General features: G+C 44.4%; 1 protein-coding gene across 2 annotated transcripts in view; it reads left to right on the forward strand.

Annotated features, from left to right (window-relative positions):
• The window catches only part of XPR1 (xenotropic and polytropic retrovirus receptor 1), a 238,174-nt gene extending 226,925 nt beyond the window's left edge, over window positions 1–11,249 (forward strand). For both annotated transcript variants that reach the window (XM_084637868.1, XM_084637867.1), the window contains exon 15: window positions 580–11,249. In XM_084637868.1, coding sequence (XP_084493994.1) covers window positions 580–594 — 15 coding nt within the window. In that variant the 3' untranslated portion in view covers window positions 595–11,249. The remainder of the gene's footprint in view (window positions 1–579) is intronic.
• The last annotated feature ends 6,879 nt before the right edge of the window (window positions 11,250–18,128 follow it).

Here is an 18,128-nt window from a genome sequence, read left to right on the forward strand (position 1 = left end):
AGGTGCCACAAGTCCTCCTCATTCTTTTTGCTAAAATAGTAAAGATACCAATGATAGACGCATTCAATAACTAGACTATGAAAAAAAGTGTATAAATATGCTGAAAATAGCCACCCCCCAAAACTGGCAGATTGCCCCACACACACACACACACACACACACACACATATTTCCTCAAAAGCATCCACCGGCAAAAACAAAAGTCAGTGCCTGTGATAAAGGTTATTCTAGTTTCATTCCCAGCCTCAAAAAATTTGTTTACATTTTGTGTCCCTTGTTTGCTGTATTGTAACTAACCAGTGGAGGGCACTGTTAACCTGCTGAATTTAGCTGTATCAGAAAGGTGAGCATGGGAGGAAGAAAGGTATCAGTCATCCCTCTGTATTTTTATAGGGTGATCTTCCCATCCTGGGCGGGAGGGGAGAGTATGAATTACCACGTCTATAGTAGTCTGCTGGCCCAGACATTACCTGTGTAGGGAATATGTTTGACAGAGTGTATTTATCTTATCTGTATATTCTAGTAATGTCTTCCTTCCCCTCAGTGAGTATTTTTGTTTGCTTGTTTGTTTTTTCCCAGATCCAAGCCTCGTGACACCAAGATATTGATCGAGGACACAGATGACGAAGCAAACACATGAAACGTCCACAGATTCTAGTTCCACATCCCTTATTTTCTTGCTCTACTACCCTTTCCCAGACCAATCCAACCTCTGGTACAGTTCCAGCTGAAAACAGGAGAAAACACTGAACACATTTTCCGAGCTCTTCCGGACCGGATCCTATGGACTCCAACAAGCTCACTGTGTTTCTTTTCTTCTGGTTTAATTTTCATTTTCTACTTTTAAAATAAATATTTACTTCGTTTTGCCAATCAGAGGACAGTTAAGGAAAGAAGTATCTAAGAATTGTTTACAATCACAACAAGGACACAAAACCCTATCTGGATGAAGAACAAGCATCATAGGGACTCCCTGATGGGACAGCACTGAGAATATACTCTGCTTCTGCTTGGCCCAGTTTCGACTGGTTTAAACCGGACTTGGGTTTTTAAATTTGTGTTTTGTTTTTTTCTTTCCTTCATATCCAGCGCTGAGGCACTGGCTGCACTTGCCGGTAAAGTGCACTTAGAGCAGTACCTTCATTCACGAAGCTACTTTTTAATTTGATGTAATTTTTCTTATAATTTTTTTGGAAATACGATGTATTTGTTGCTTACAGTTTTCACATTATTTATGAAACTTAACCATATGAGAATGATTTTTTGAGTCCTGTGCAATGAAGGCGATAACAGTAAAACAAGGCAGGGGGATGTAGATCTGGATCGCTTTTGTGAGGGTTATGCCCTGCGAATACCTCTTTCATGAGATAATTTGCACCAGTTTGACCCTTTTTCTCTTCAGTTTAGTTTTATTTATAAACCAAAGTTTTTCTTTCTGGTTTTAGTTGCTGCTGCTGCTTCAGAAGCCTGAGCATGTTTCACATACCGGTTCATGGTCATCTTTCCATGTGGCCATGCAAAGATGCAAATGATTCTGAGAATTTGTTTTAAAAGAGAGTTGTAATAAATCTTGCCACAAGGCCAAACACCCAGGCAAAAAAAGGGGAGTTGGTGTTTAGGTTAACAACTGTTTTTTCAAAGCCTTAATCTTCATGAGATAAGGTGAGAGTACTGTCCACCCCGTTAAATAGGAGCTTTCCCATTGTTCTGCCTCCGCTAACTACAGCAAAAATAAAAGTGGATGAGATGAGGACATGATCTTTCCCATGTCTGGGAGGGGGGCGTTGTTACATGTTTTGATTCATAGGTGGCTACACTTCAGAGAATTGGCACCCCTGACCCAGTTTGCTGTGGGGCAAGGAGGTGGTTGTGTGTTGGCCATAGGGTAGGGAAGTTGGTATTAAATTAGAAGTCTTTAATGACATTTTATTTTATGTGTCTTGCCAGGCTTTGGCAAAGTGTTCTCTACCAGTCACTTCCTGAGCACACCTTCAGGTTGCTTTGTTTCTTTCCCGTCCTTTGCACCCTCTCCTCAGTGTAATCTAAAACCAGTTAAGTGGTAGGTCAGTCTTGCACTGGAGTGTGAATGATCATACTCAGCAGGCTAGGGTTTAAGGACATCATACTGCTTAGCAATTTCAGTAGAAATGATAAGGCCAGCTTAATAAGCTTTGTATATTTTGATATCACCACCCCCCCTCTTAGAGAGCAGCATGAGTGTTTGAGAGGGCCATGCCCTACACCACTGCCGGCTTTAATGCTTGCAGAAAACTTCAATGTTTAATATTAATAAAATCTTATTTGTGCCTTGCTTTATTGCGTGTAAGGTTAACACCAGGGACTGGGGGAAGTTGCTTCAGTTCCCTTTAATCCTATCCTTAACCCAAGGCTCAACTTTACAGCAGGGACTGTTGAAGACTTTGCATCTTTTTCTTATGGGCATGGTCACTGTTTTTGCTGCTCTGTGTCCTTGTTTTTAACCACTCTTCCATGTATCCCAAGTACTCTCTTAGTTCCTTGGCAGTTCCAGTAGCTAGGTATATACAGTTATTGTTCAGACTCCAAGTGGCAGATGAACACCCTCAACTAAGTAGGAACCATTTTTGACTTCTGTCCCTTGTTTTGTATTTACATTTCTAGCAGTCAGATGCTAGGAATCCCTGCTCAGCTGCTGTTAAATAATTTTTCTTTCTTTAGCCAATCATATGACTTCTTCCATATGGCTGGTGTGCTGCTTTTTCTTAGTTTGCCCATTGTGCCTCTTGCCCAGAGGAATTGAAGAAGGAAACGTAATTGTATTCATTTAGCTTAAATAGGGCAAAATAACTTTATCATACATTGGTGGTAGTGAACTGGTGCCCCTTGACAGAGTAAGCATTATCTCAATTATCAGCACTGTCATATTGCACCCTGAACTTATCAAGGAACTTTGCTGAGCTGCCAGGAAAGGCCTCAGCACTACCACTGATCTACTGAAAGTGATAGTGTCATTCCGGTGGAATAGATGATTTGTGTATTGTTATTTCTCCACCAACGTGACCAGGGCTAGCTGCTATTTCAGCACCAGCCCATTCTGGTGAGAAAAATCTGAACAATACAGACTAACCCAGAATTCTGTTGTTGACCCTTTTGGTGCCCAGGAGTCTGACTCCCCTGATCTTGACTCACTGATGCTTCTTGTTCAGACGCTGACAGATGCACCTGTCCAGCAGGAAGTGGAGTTTGAGATGGAAAGCTCTCTAAAGTATTTCAGTCCACTATTTTGCATTTCAGTGCTTTTTGCTGTATTCACAGTGTTTGATTCCACACGAAACAGAGAGCTCATTCTCCTGGGAGGTAACTATGATACTCCAGCTAATAACAATTGGAATATCATCAGCAACTAAAACTGTCAGAGAATAGCGATGCCATGCATGCCAGTGGGCAGTTTAAAAAGAGTAGCAGCCAAAGCAAGGGGCACAACCTGAACTAATAGTGTCATTACTTAAGGACGCATTGCTTTAAAAAGGGAAGGGTTGGGGCTTACTGATAGCACTCTCTTGTCAAAGGAATGGAAAGTATCATTGCGGCAATTAGGGCACCTGAAAATATTTTAGAACTTGGTACAGAGAGCTCTTAAAGTATCACGGAACAAGTAGAAGCAGGAGAAACATTGTGAATGAGTTTCTGAGCTCAGCTAGGAGAATCGGACGTGTTTTGGTCAGTCTGCCTCTGACATGAGTGGCACTGCGTGAGCCGATTGGCTTAAAATTTAAACCCACGGAAGGATCGAGTCAATAAGAACTGAGATCTTGGTCAGTTTTTTTCTGCAACGTATCAAAACTCTGGAGGAAGAGAGAATTTTGTTCTGTTTGTCAGTATACTGCTCTCACCTTCTTCCTCTTCCCACCCTGCAGAAGAGCACTCTGTTTTGGGCTATGTTTTTCCTGCCAAAAAAGTTGGGTTTTTTTACAGTGAGACAACTAATTGATGTTAGCTAACTTGGTGTAAAAATGCCTGTTTTATGACCACGAAGACAGCCTGTGTAATGAAGGTGTCTGTACACTTGGGTCAGGATCCCTGACCCCCCCAGCATCATGCTCCAAAAGAACCCAGTTTCCAGAATCACTGTACTGCCTGGTGCTGCAAGGTTTTGTATTCTGTGACTACACAGATTGATTTCTGAGCCATTCAGAATATAGCTCCACTCCGGAGTTAGTTCTCAAAACCTGTCTGGTTCCATCTCTGAACACACAGTGATATCTGGCCAGTTAAATGAGATATAATCGAGCAGGGCAACTAGTGAAAGAAATATAACCACCTCTCCTGCTGTGTGGTCTGCAAAATGAGAAAATGAGAGAAGATGTCTTCTCTCTGGTGGTCACACTTCATGAATGACCTTTGCAAATATAACAGAATGGGTATTTGTAAAAATACTGCTGTAGAAGACTAGTATTACTAAATGCAGACTGCGCAGTGAAAGGAGAACAGGAACTGGGTTTTTTATCTAGTGGATTGCCTCAAACTCTCAGATGGGATAGCAGGAGAGCCACGAACCTGTTCTCAACTTTGTTAAGCAAAAGTTGGAAAATGCCCATCATCTTCCTATTTTATAGCACCTATGTTTGCGTTTCCTTTGATCTCTCTGGGTTCTCTCCTTCCCTTATTTGATATCTTAAAGGGTGCTCTTCTGCTGGAATTGAGACCTACCCAGTGGTTCTGCTTTGTATTCACCTGAGCTTAGAGTGGATGGTATTTGTCTCACCACTGGATGGTTTTTTTTAAATGGAGATTTTCCCCCACCCCTGTAGTTTAGAAGTTCCAATTGGCCACATTCATTCCCTGTTCAAAGGGATCTCCATCCCTCCCAGACATCTAAAGTTGCATGGGGATTGTCAGGCAATGTTAATCAGGCAGATCTGTTCCCAGGCTGTCGAGATATTGACCACTGTGAATCCCCACTGATCTCTAATTCCCTGGGACTTTCCTCCAGCTTCTGACTGTACTATATGAAAATGACATTTTGATCACTGGCATGTGCTCATCACAAATCGTAGATCTTTTTCTATACTTTCCTGATAGGCCAGAATCCCTTTGCTGTGTTCCATAGATGAATTTCATCCAAGCGGAGGAAGGCAACTGGAAGAAGAAGAAAAGAAAAAAAAAAAAAAAACAGTGGATTCTCTGCATAGAACTTCACAGAGCAAAGCTTAGTGAAGTGGGGGAGAGCGTGCCTATCAGGCTCATTCTCTACTAACTTTACTGCTACCTTTCCCTTCATATTCTCCTGCTTTCTTATGGCTGTATCCTGAATGTCTCAATATATTCATACTTCTGAAATTCAGATACATTTTGGAGGCAAATTTGCTTGCCCTGTGCCTTCCCCTATCCTACTTCCTCTGTTTCTTCAGTATCACTGTTTATATCATGTTATGAAGAGCAATACAGAGGAAGAGATAGAAGCTTTCTGCATAGAACTACAGGCAGAAGTTCCCGCTGTGGTGCAGTGAGACTGAGCCATCCTCTGAAAAAGGAAGCTCTTCATGCTACTATTCTGTCACCTCCTGTTGGCTGCTCTGATTCGTCCAGGTACCCCTTAGCTGCTGCTTCCTACAGGCCAAAATGAACAAATTCTCTTTCCTTCTTCTCCCCTCCATATGTCTGCCAGCCTTGTGCAAGGAATCATCTGTTCAAGACATGCCTCCTCTCAGAATTTATCCTTCAGTCTTTGCCTTTGGACAAAGGGGAGAGGAAGAATGCACTGGGCTTCATAGTTTTCTGTATTGCCCATAGGAGGCTTCTGTGTCTGGGATCACACATCTTCACAGCAATGTGTCTGCAAAGGGGGATGGAGGATTCATTATTTTGGGCTGCTGCACTAGTTGTGCCTGTGTAATATCCTGGGGGTGGTTTACCATGAATCCTCAAGGAATGATGGGGATCAGGGCCAAAATTTTCAAACTTGAATACCCCAAGTGAGGCATCTGAGTCCACGTTTGGGCATCTGAATAAAAGGGGCCTGATTTTCCAAGGTGCTGAGCAGTCACAGCTTGTTGGTCATTGTTTCTGCAAACCAGATGACTCTCTTTTAAGTGCCTAATTTTAGGCACCCAAGTTTGAAAATCTCTTGCCCATTTTGGTGATTTAGCAAGGCCTACCTTGAAGAGTTTAGCTGACTTTAGCTCTGCTGAGCACAAGACCAACTTGACTAGGAAGTGGATTGAGTGTCTGAACTATAGTGCTTAGGTCAGGGCTTCACACCAGCCCAATTCCTCCCCCCCACACACACACTTTTATCGCTTCCACTGCAGTTCTGAGTCACTCCAAGCGTGAGAGAGCTGTTCTGCCTTAAGCATTATTTCTGGAAGGCTACTGATTTATTTTGCTCACTGAAAAAGAGGGGATCAGGACTCCTTGTGGAAGGGTGGAGAATCATTATACTAACTTCAGATGTAATCAGACTCTCAATTGTAGATCGTTAAATCAAACCCCGCCTCTGTAACATCATGACATCTGTGTGACTTGGGTCCCAAAAATGATTCTGCATACTTTGGGGCAAATATGTAGACCTGCCACAACAGGGATTTAACCCAGAACTGGATCAAACTGCTACTCTAGTTTACCCATGGGATTTCAGTCCCCACCACAACTTAATGGGAAAATCACCAGAGTGACACAAGAAATGCGGATTTCTCTGGGGGAAAGGGGCCTTTAATATTGGGTAAATCCTGGGACCAGTTCCTCGTCCCTGCAGCCCAGACAAGTGTGAGGTTGCTCTGGTCTGTGTACATCTCACAGTAGCATCAGTGTGTTGGTGGTCAGGGGACTTACTGGAAATCCTGGGGCTGTAATAAGGCCATAAAATATAATCCTTTTGAGTTCTTAAAACAAAATTGTATGAGCCCTTCAGTACAGACAGTGAATCTCTTCAGCCTGTAACACTTTGTGGCTGTCAACTTCCTTACTATCTTGTCAATCCTTCTATCAAATAAACAGTATTTGGAAGGGACCTGGGGTAGAAATGTATTTGCTGCTTCAGAAATTTATCCTTGCCTCACTCCCATCTTTCTGTACACCCCTCACCCCTGCTGTGTTGGTCTAAATGATGATTATTCTATGAAGCCCTGAGCTGTAGATGTCAAAAGTAACTATGGAATGTGATTAGTCCTCTGTGGGTGCTTTCTTTCTTTCCTCCTTTCTCTTTTGCTATCTCCTTCTCCACTCTTCTTTTGGCTAAGTGGACAAGGTGAGGACAAAGAATTGCCGCTTGCTTGGACTCATGATGTATCTGTGACTGCGCTATTAGCTGTCTCCTTTTTCCTTCCCAAATGGATATAACATTTTTTAAGTGTGGAATACCCTTCTTGATAAGTAGGTTTTAAAAAAATGCACAATGTGGTACTGTTTCATAGTTTCTAGGTGGTTGTATAAAACAAAGTCAACTGTGGTTATGTGTTTTTAAAAGGAAAAAAAGTGATTGGTTACTAAATCTGTCCTTTTTTCATTATTACAAGCTCTTTGTTTTCCAATGATTGCATGGCTCCTTTGTCACTGGTGTGGGGTGTGTGTGTGTGTCCTTTTTCCTCTCTGGGCTGATGACCTTTTCATTTCTGAACATTGACACTGCCATTACTTGCTTAACTCACCTGTAGACTTACAAGCCAAACTGTGATGGGGCTGGGTTTCTGGGAAGGATGGCAAGTTTGTTTATTGGGGTCTCTTTAAAGAGAAAAGGAGGTCTGAAGCTAAAGATTTGCAGGCTGCAAATGTTGGTCCTGAGTAGCTGTATGGGGGACTGTGAATAGCTTGTGACTTTAAAAAAACAAACAAAAAACCAAACCCTAACATTTACAACTCCTGTGCTTTACATTTTGAAGGCAACAGAAATGGCTAGAAATGTTTGAAAATAATCAGTTAAGATCACATCGACATTTAAAAGGTCCCACAGATCAGAAGGCCTGTGGCTACAAGCTTTGTGGGTGTGAAAGTCTGCCCCTGCATGAAGGAAAAAGGAGAAAGAGGCATAGCAAGTCATATGGATATAAAGGGCCAGTTTAATTTGAGCCTTACACCAATACGGAGCCTCATCTGCCCAGTCTCAAGAATGCTTTCCATAATACTTCTGAAATCAGCTACCCTGGTAACCAGCTACAATTAAGCTGTTTTCTGCACCACTTCAAGGAGATCTATTGCTAACAACCATTGTCTGTAACAGGTCAGTTCCTACTGAAGAAGTGCCTGGCACTATCTTAGGATTCCGCAAAAAGTGCATCCTGAACAATAAATTGACATTGTGTAGGTGTCTTGTGTACCTGTCAGTAATTGTACACAGACCCCACACGCACTCTTCTGTACAGAACCTGTGGCAGATTGTCACCCTCTGTATTCTTAGGATCAGAAATCTATGGATCACAGTAGTTCTGCCACTCTAGAGAAGGACACATGGTCAAATGTCTTGCATCTTCGAACAGACATTAAAGTATGTACAATCTATATTTTAATGGTCCAGTTAGTGACCATGCTTTTTGTCTGTCTTAAGGATAGAGTATAACAACAAACCAATGCCACCTGGCTTGTATCTCATCCAGAGCCTGTTAGGTGGTGATTGTGGGTCAATGGAAACAGTGGATTCTTGGATAATCATAAGAGTGAAAAGCCCCGAAGGATGCATGTAGGGAGAAACAACAAAATCTCCATAAAATGAATGCAAGTTAGTAACAGGATGGTTACACTTTAAGGGCTAGGAGGTCTGGGGCTAGCCAACCTTGTTTAATCAGTCTCATAAAAGGGCTGAGAAACTCAGTTTCGAAGAGGAACCACAGGGAACAAGTTGGGCTTTTGTGGAAGGCCCTGAAGTAGGGTCTGGAAGGACTCCAGGGATGTAGCCTGGGAGTCAGTGCTCTACCCCAGAGCAGGGAAAATGGAAAGGTAGCCCAGAGGGGCTAAGACTGTGACAGGGACTCTAAGGACGACGTCAGCCTTGGAATAAAGGTCTCTCCAACAGCCAGAGAGACTTAATGGTAAGGCAGAAGGGACTGGGACTTCAGCCTGGAGGGTGGGCTGAAGAGAAGCCCAAGCAGGGCAGAAGAACATTTTGTTTGTTTGGAGTTTTGTTACCCTGGAAGGAGGGTGAACTTTGACCCAGCCAGAGGGCTGAGCCATGTGGCTCCCTGGGACAGACAGGAAACCCTGGTGAGGGGAATAAATTGAGGCAGGGAATACCTGCAGCACCAAACTTTGCCAGCAGGCGGTGTTACAGGGCAGGATGCCCTATAACAGTGGAATAAGGCAGATGAAGAAATGTAGTTTGAATAGGGAAGGTGGAGAGAAATAATATGAAGATGGTCATCACAGTGCCCAGTTCCAACTAAGTATTAGATTTTTTGCTAGGTTGCTTAATTAGGGATTAAGGTCTGAAATGTAGGAAGAATTTCAGCTTTATTTAGAAGAGGGGAGAAAAGTGATCAGTGTTAGTTGTTGCAACAGGAAAATATATACTTAAAGTCTATGGCACAAAATGAGTTACACCTGGACTTTCTGATTTTGTCCCTACATGCTTGTGGTATTCTTTTGTACAAGAAGAAGTTCTATTAAGTACATTAGGAGCAAGACAATTAATATTAACGGGGGAAGGAATGCAAGCCAAAATATGGAAAGAACTGCTTAAAGAATATTTAGAGAAGTTAGATGTAATCAAGTCAGCAGGACCTGATGAAATTCACCTTAAGGTATGTAAGTAACACTGCAGCAATCTCATAATTGTTAGCAATTATATTTGAGAATTCAAGGACAATGGATGAGGTCCCAGAGGACTGGAGAAGGGCAAATATGTAGTACCTATCTTTAAAAAGGAGAACAAAGAGAATCCATGGAACTAGAGACCACTCAGCCAGCCTAGCTTCGATACCTGGAAAGATACTGGAACAAATTAAGCAAGCAATTAGTAAGCACCTAGACTATAAAAGGGTTACAAGTAATACCCAGCATCAGTTTGGCATGATATGTTCTTGACAAATCCATCTTAATTTCCTTCTTTGACAGGGTTACTAACTTAATAGATGAGGGGAAGCTGTAGATGTGATATTTCTTGATGTTTAGTAAGGCTTCTGACAGTCCCACATGATATTCTCATAAGCAAACTAAGGAAATGTGGTTTAGCTTAAATTACTTTAAGGTGGGTGCAAAATTGCTTGAAAGACCATACTCAAAGAATAATTATCAATAGTTTGCTGTCAAACTGGGCGGACGTGTCTAGTGGAGTCATGCAGTGGTCTGTTCTGGGTCTGGTACTATTCAATATTTTCATTAATGATTTGAATAATGGAGTGCAGAGTATGCTTATGGAATTTACAGATGATCCCAAGCTGGGAGGGGCTGCTAGCACTTTGGAGAACAGGCTTAAAATTCAAAACAACCTTGATAAATTGGAGAGCTGGTCTGAAATCAACAAGATAAAATTCAATAAAGACCAGGAAAAATCAAATGCACGGCTACAAAATAGGGAATAACTGGTTAGGTGGTAATACTGCTGAAAAGGATCTAGTGATTATGATGGATCACAAATGGAATGAGTCAATGTGATGCAATTGTGAAAAAGGCAACTGTTTTGGGACGTATTAACAGAAGTGTTGTATGTAAGACACAGGATGTAACCAACCTGCTCTACTCAGGCTGGTCAGGCCTCAGCTGGAGTCCTGTGTCCAGTTCTGGGTGCCACACTTTAAGAAAGGTGTGAATAAATTAGAGTCCAGAGGAGATCAACGAAAATGATAAACAGTTTCGAAAATCTGACCTATGGGAGAAAACTTAAAGAACTGGCCATGTTTAGTCTTAAGAAAAGAAGACTGAGAGGGACCTGATAATTCTTCAAATGTGATAAGGGCTGTTCTAAGGAGGAGGATGGTTAATTGTTCTGCATGTCCACTGAAGATAGGATAAAAAGTAATAGGCTTAATCTGCAGCAAAGGAGATTTAAGGTATATATTAGGGAAAAGTTTCTAACTACAAGGATCGTGAAGAACTTCCAAGGGAGTTTGTGGAATCTTAGTCATTGAAGGTTTTTAAGAACCAGTTAGACAAACACCTCTCCAGGACGGTCTAGGTCAGTGGTTCTGAAACTTTTTTTTCATAGACCACTTAATGATCTTTCCAAATGTTGTTTGTACCGTTAGCTAACTATTGTAAAGCACTTTGGACAAAAGCGCTATATAAGAAAACCTTAGTAGTAATTAACGTGTTTTTAATCTACAAATAAAAGCACACAACTCATATTTTAACATCAGTAGTTTAACCTTTCTAAAGCAAAGGATGTGCCCTCTCTGCCCCACCGCAGCAGTCCCCGAGCTGGGGCTGGGAAGGACGGGGGTGGGTCTCTCCCCTGCCACAGCAGCCACAGAGCTGGGGCTGGGAAAGGGGGCCATCTCTCCCCGGCAGCCACAGCCCTGGAGCTGGGGGAAAATCTTTCTCTGGCCACCACAGCCCTGTACATCCCAAATTCCCCTCACCCGTCTTCTCACCCTGCTGCCTCCTCCCACTTACTCCCTATTCCCCCCAAGGCCACCACCTCACCTTACATGTACATCTTCTCCAGGGTCCAGGCACCTAATTAGTGGAGCTAATTAGGTGGGTGGCCCTTCATTCTCTCGTGTGCAGCCGCCCAGGCATGCACCTTAGAGGGAACTCTCTGCGGACACCCTGAATGGAGCTCGTGGACCACTGGTGGTCCGTGGACCACAGTTTGAGAATCTCTGGTCTAGGTTTACTTTGTCCTGCCTCAGCAGCGGTGGCAGGACCAGATACCCTCTCAAGGTCTTTTCCAGCTCTATATTTCTATGTTCTATAAAAGGCCAGGATCTTGGTAATTAATTCTGCTTCATAGGATTAGTGTAATAGTTGGAAGCTATGGAAGGGATGGTTTGGCCCAGATGTTAGGGAGGACTTCTTCCAGATTTCCTGGAATGTGTAACCACATTCTGCCACATGTTGTAGGAAATTCGTTTTAAAAAGAAAAAAGTTTGGACACAAATAGAATGAAAATATAGTTGGGGTCTATTTACTAAACATTGTCTTGCTAGTTCTACGGTCATGTGGTGTGCCTGGTGCTCTTTAGGCAGACGAGCCCTACGCCAAGGAGCAGACGGTCTAAATTGGAAGCTGAGCAATAAGATGTATTTGTCATAAGAAGCAGAAGCAGCTTGTGGAAATCTTCCACTCATGAAAGAATTTTCGGTAGTATCTGGCTGGTGAATCTTGCCCATCTGCCCAGGGTTCAGCTGATTTGCCATATTTGGGGTAGGGAAGGAATTTTCCTCCAGGGCAGATTGGAAGAGGCCCTGAAGGTTTTTCACCTTCCTCTGTAGCATGGGGCACGGGTCACTTGCTGGAGGATTCTCTGCTCCTTGAAGTCTTTAAACCACGATTTGAGGACTTCTGTAGCTCAGACATAGGTGAGGTTTTTCGCAGGAGTGGGTGGGTGAAATTCTGTGGCCTGCGTTGTGCAGGAGGTCAGACTAGATCACAATGGTCCCTTCTGACCTTAGTATCTATGAATCTATGATATTTGCTAAAAGTAAAAGGGACTTGGTCACTGGGATTGATGAACTGGTTCAAATTGAAACAAGCACTGAATAGGACCTTTGTGACTAAAAGCCTAACGGAGCCCAAACCTGATGAAATGAAAGAACTGAAAGTTTGCTCCTTTGTCCTAAATACTTGCCTACTTCTGCACTTTCTGGTTTCAGGCAGAAGAAATGAAGTACCATATACCTGCAATACCAGTGTTCTTGTGGTATTTTTAGCCTAACTGAAACTGGGATGGAGAACCTCATGAGAACCACATCCCAACAGACTTCCAGACCAAAGACGGAAGCTTAAGTTTTGGGTGTCTATCTGAAATAAGCTTGGGAGGCTTGCCCATGACTAATCAGTCACAGGTCAGAGCCACAGAAACAAAGATAAGTCATTGAGTGCGTGAACAGGATAATATTAGACCGCAAACCATTTTAAGAGAAAAAGGCCATCTGGTCCAACACTGGTTTATAATCCCCTCCTATCATATTCCTCAATCAATCTTTTTTCCAGAAACAAATCCAGGTATCTTTCTTTAATTTAACCTAAGCTTATTTTGCATCAGTTGCTTTCTCTGGTTCCTTATTCTGCATGACTGTTACTCTTTGCAAAAATTAGTTCTGTGACTGAGTTGCCTTATTGACTTCCGGTCCCAGTGAAATCAATGGGAGTTTTGCCATTGACTTCAAATGGGGCAGGACTGCATCACAGGTTTTGAATTTTTACCCAGGTTAAACTTGCCCAAGATAAAATATTTCATAGACTCAGAGTTTGACCGGAGGGGACCATTAGATCACCTAGTCTGACCTCCTGTATATTGCAGGCCATGAAATTTCACCCAGTTTATTCCAATAATTTGTGGTTTGAGTAAAGCATAACTTGTGTTGGGTTAAATCATGTCTTCCAGAAGTGCCCAGTTCTGATCTGAAGACTCCAAGAAATGGAGAATATGCTATTTACCTTGGTAGTTGGTTCCAATGGTTAATTACCCTCATTGTTTACAAATTGGTGCCTTATTTCTAATTTGAATTTCTGTGGCTTCAATTTCCAGCCATTGGTTCTTGCTGTGCTCAGTTAGATTAAAGGGCCCTTTGGTATCTGTTATGTTCCCTCCGTGAAGGTGCTTAGACACTAATCAAGTCGTCTTCACTACTCCAGTCTATACATCCAAGGATCACATTAGCCCTTTTTGCCACAGCATCGCACTGGGAGCTCATGTTGAGTTGTTCATGCACTATGACCCCTAGCTCCTTTTCAGTCATTCTTCTCGAATACAGTCCCACATTCTTTAAGTGTGGCCCCTGCGTTCCTTGTTCCTAACTGTGCAACTTTGCATTTGGCCATATTAAAATGCATTTTGTTTGAACAGACCCAGCTTACCCAAGCAATCCACATCACTCTGTATGGCTGCCCTCTCTTCATCATTACCTACCACTCCACCAGTCGTTGTCATCCACACATTTTATCTTCAGTGATTGTTTACTTCAGGTCGCTGATAAGCATGTTGAATAGCATTGGGCCTAGTAGCGATTCCAGCAGAGCCCCACTAGATTTTCCTAAAACTGGAGAAAAGCAAATAACAAGAACTCTTTCATTGAAGGCACTTCCAGATAAGAGAGAATGAACAGAAAGCCTAGAACTGAGCCTGTCGATACCCATTCCTTTCCTCTTAGAAAATGGCTCTTAATTTAAGCAAGTTTTCTATCTGCAGCCCATTTTCATTATATTTTCATCCATTCAGGATGTGGAATCTTGCCTATGCTTTGATATTCTCCAGTCACTGACTCGCCCTTGTATATTACATCAGCCTTCGAGATGGCTAATTAAACAACCTTCCCTACCTGCATCCATGCGGTTATTTAATCCTCCATGTCCTCTCCTTTAACATAACGCCCAAGCTTTTTCCTTACAAAGTGTAGTGAGCTGTAGCTCCCGGGGTTTGTCTCTGGAAATACAGTACTGCAGAGCTGTCAACACTAAACATTTGTGCAACAGACAATTTTCCAAATCAGCCATGGAGCTGTGGTGGGACTATGAAGCCTCCAGCTGCCAGAGGACTCCTGCACTTCTAAGAAAGGTGAAATAGAGAGGAGCCCTAAGCAAATGCAGACTGCACCACACTGTGCATGAAAGCCATTAGCACCTCCAGCCTGCCGGCTGGTTAGAAAAATTACCCCTTTACTAACACTGCTTCTCCTGACACAGCCTCTCCCCAGTGGCTTCTCTGCCCCTTTCACCTTCCCCTCTCCTCATCTCCGTGGTTTTCTCCCTTGCCCCTGCTGCAGCCGTTTCTTCTGCTGTCCTCCTTCCCCAGGGTTTCCCCACATCGTTGTGCTTCAGTCTTTCCTTTCCTCCCCTCCTCACAGGCCAAGCAGCAAGGGAGCAGCTCCAGCTGCTCAGGGGAGTCTCTGTTGCTGTTGAGGGATATCCTTAAAGAGCTATATCCCCTCTGCCTGCTGGTGCTGCCATTCCCTCCCCCTGTGCCTCATGGGCAGAGTGGGAATGGGTGGGGGGGCCTTTGAGCCCACAGCCCCAAAACTGTCCATGTGTGATTTCCTTCCCCCGCCCTCCAAGCCTCCCCCCTCCAAAAAGTCATCCAATTGTCACCCTGCTTACTTTCCTCAGTGACTGTCTCTGCTCGTGTGCAGCCCTGGCCCTGGCCAGGAAAGCCAACCGCCCCATCCCAGTCCAGTGTGCTGACACGCCTGCCTCACTGGTGAAAGGAGTCGGCAGGTGCCTCTGTCCTCATGCAATCCCTCAGTGGCTGAGGAGAAACAAATGCTGGGAACATCCTTCTTTATCTGCAGAGAGAATAACCAGATACCCACAGCCACCAAAGAGAGCTCAAGCTGCAGCTGCCCGTCAATCACATCTGGGGCTAAGAGTCTGTTTCCCCACTATCCTAGTGCCTGGCTGAAGCTCACCAAGACAGAGGTCACATTAGTAAGAAGAGGGAAACCCTCTGAAGACTCAGGCTGACACCATTTCATCACCTGTCAAAGGCACCTGATGCCTTGGGGTCTGAGAGACTGAGAGACTCCCGCGAGCCGCTCTCCATCCTGTTCGCAGTGCTGCCAGTCCTCGTGATTCTTTTCCTGAGTGACGGGGTTTTGACAGAGGCTGGCACCAGCCCGGCCATGACGTGAGAAGCCCCAGCCCGCTAGCGAACGTGAGCGAATGGGGCTGCCTGCCTCATTTTCTGCCTCCTGGGGCAGAATAGACAGAGTGGCTGCAGGCAGAGCTCTCTCCCCGTCCCCATGGCAACCCAAAGCTAAATGGCCAGGCAGCTCAGGGCGGCCCTGCTACCTCTCCCCATCCTCTCCCATGAGCAGCCATGACTGGATGGGGCCTCTGAGGGGTTAGGGGCTGGAAGAGTAAACTGATGGAGGCTGGGGGAGGGGGATGCTGATCTGATAGGGGCAGGGTTAATTGCTGAGCAGGGGACAGATGTAGGGTGAATGCTCCTGCAGCAGGGCCAAAATTGCCTTCCTTAATAAGTTTAGGCAAGTGGGCAACACTAAACAATGCACACACATACAATAGAACCCCATTTATCCAGCTCTCTGTATTAACCGAACAACCAGCGCACACGGGTCCAGAAGTGGGTGAGCTCTCCTGTGGCCACTAGACAGCGTGGCAGCTTCACACTTTCCCGTTCTCCGGATTATCCAAATTTTTGATTATTTGATCTGGCCCAGTCCTGATTACATCAAATAAACAGGGTTCTGCTGTTCACACATACATACGTGAACCTGCGTGCACTGGGGATGGGCAGAGGGAGTTCAAAAGTCAACAGTCTAAAAATCACAATAGTCTTTTTTTTAATCTCTTGATGTTGGGGGTCTGACTCAGGATTTTTTCATCTCTTGCAGTCGGCCATGCTGTATTGGACAATGACTTACCCACTGGGAACCACGCCTTTGGCACATGAGTAATGCACCATTATGCACAGGCATGGGTGAAGGGCTTTGGAAATGGTCAGTGAGACGATTCTTCCAGATACACTCTGAACACAAATCAGTCCTTTTACATAAAGCAAGTGACTGGGGGAGGAATTGCGTGGTCCCCCTTTTCCTCTTGCTGCAGAAAGGGAGCCCAGATGTATATTCCCTTCGGCTTCAGCAACTGGTTTACATTAGTCCGGGCTTTCAGGGCTATCTTTGCAAGGAAAAAGGCAAGAGACTTTGTGTTTTGTTTTGCTTTTAAAGTCAAAAGCCAAGGTTCTCGGGACCAAGGGTCAGCTCTCTTAACAAAGAGCTTGTGCTTAGATTTTAGAGCTCAAACGTAGGTCTGGCATGATTCAGCTCAGTTAGTTAGCATCAGGTCCCCCTGTGGCTAGAGTCAAGTACTGTGCTTGGGAGAGGCAAAGAGCTAGCTAAGGGAATGAATTCCCCAGTGGGCAAGGACAAGTTTTTGTGCTGGAAACAGAATTACAGCCAGAAACCCAAGAACAAATTCCTCCTCGTTCTAGGACTCAGTGGGTCCCTCCAGGTCAGCGCGGTGATTAGGAGGAAAGGGAATGGGAGGCAGTGTGGCTGGCCGATGGATAAGCCTTATTAAGAATCCCTAAGTCCTCTCAGTCCAAAGGCTCAAGAACAATTGAAGCCTCTTGCATAATGAATGGAAGGAGAGGTAACTGTGTTTGTCTCCATCCAGTGCCCAGTGCAATCAGCACCTTTGCGAACTCCACTGATTTCTCCCCGCTGCTAACTGCATGCGGCACAGCAGGAAACTAAGCTAGGCTCTTGCCTCCTGAGAGAACAACTGGGCAAACTTTCCCTGTTTGTCCTCCATTTGACTCGACTCTTAAGGCTGACTTCTGCTCTTCTCCAGCGGCGTGCCTCTGACTACGGTGCCAAGAAAGGCGTCCCCCTGTTGCCCTGTACTGCTTTGGGGAGGAGTGTTTGAGGATGTCTCCTCTTTCTGTAGCTCCAGAGCAGGAGCCATGCAGGAGAGGTTGCAGAAGGTTCTAGTGGAAGCACTGCAACTTTATGGATAATCAGCATTTTCCTTTATTCTTGTTCAGTGTTAGCAGGAAGTGACTCTTTGCCTCTTCCTCTATGGTGCCGTGTTATGGGAATGGCAGTCGCGCTCTCCTTTGCAGAAGGTTCCTATCACCTTGATACTGAAGCAGTGAACTAAGTTATGGCCAGCCTTTATCCTCAGCTGTTGGAATCAATGGTGAGTGCTAAGTGGTGTCTGATTATTGCTTTGGGTAAAGGCTTGACCTGTGACCCCAAGCATGAAGTCTGGGAGGGCTGAGTGAGAGGGGCCTCACAGGTGCAGTGGGGGGCGGATTTGGGAGATGCCAGACCATTTGGTCGGCAGGTGGAGCATTGATGCAAGGTCAGTTGACTGCTTGCTGACAGCATCCCAGAGAAGCTCCCTGGCTGGGCCTCTGCCTGGTAGGAGGAGGCACTGGACTTGCCCCAGCCGACTGGCTTTCTGAGAAGTGATAAAGGATAGACAGCATGCAGGTTTCTGCTGTAGCTGGGTGGTGGACATTCTCCTGGACCTGAAGTCAAAAGGAAAGTACAGGAATAAGACAATGCCAGACTGCAAAGCAGCACAATATTGTGTAA

The sequence above is a fragment of the Lepidochelys olivacea genome (genome assembly GCF_965140295.1).
Source record: "Lepidochelys olivacea isolate rLepOli2 genome assembly, chromosome: 8".
NCBI classification, from domain to species: Eukaryota; Metazoa; Chordata; order Testudines; family Cheloniidae; genus Lepidochelys; species Lepidochelys olivacea.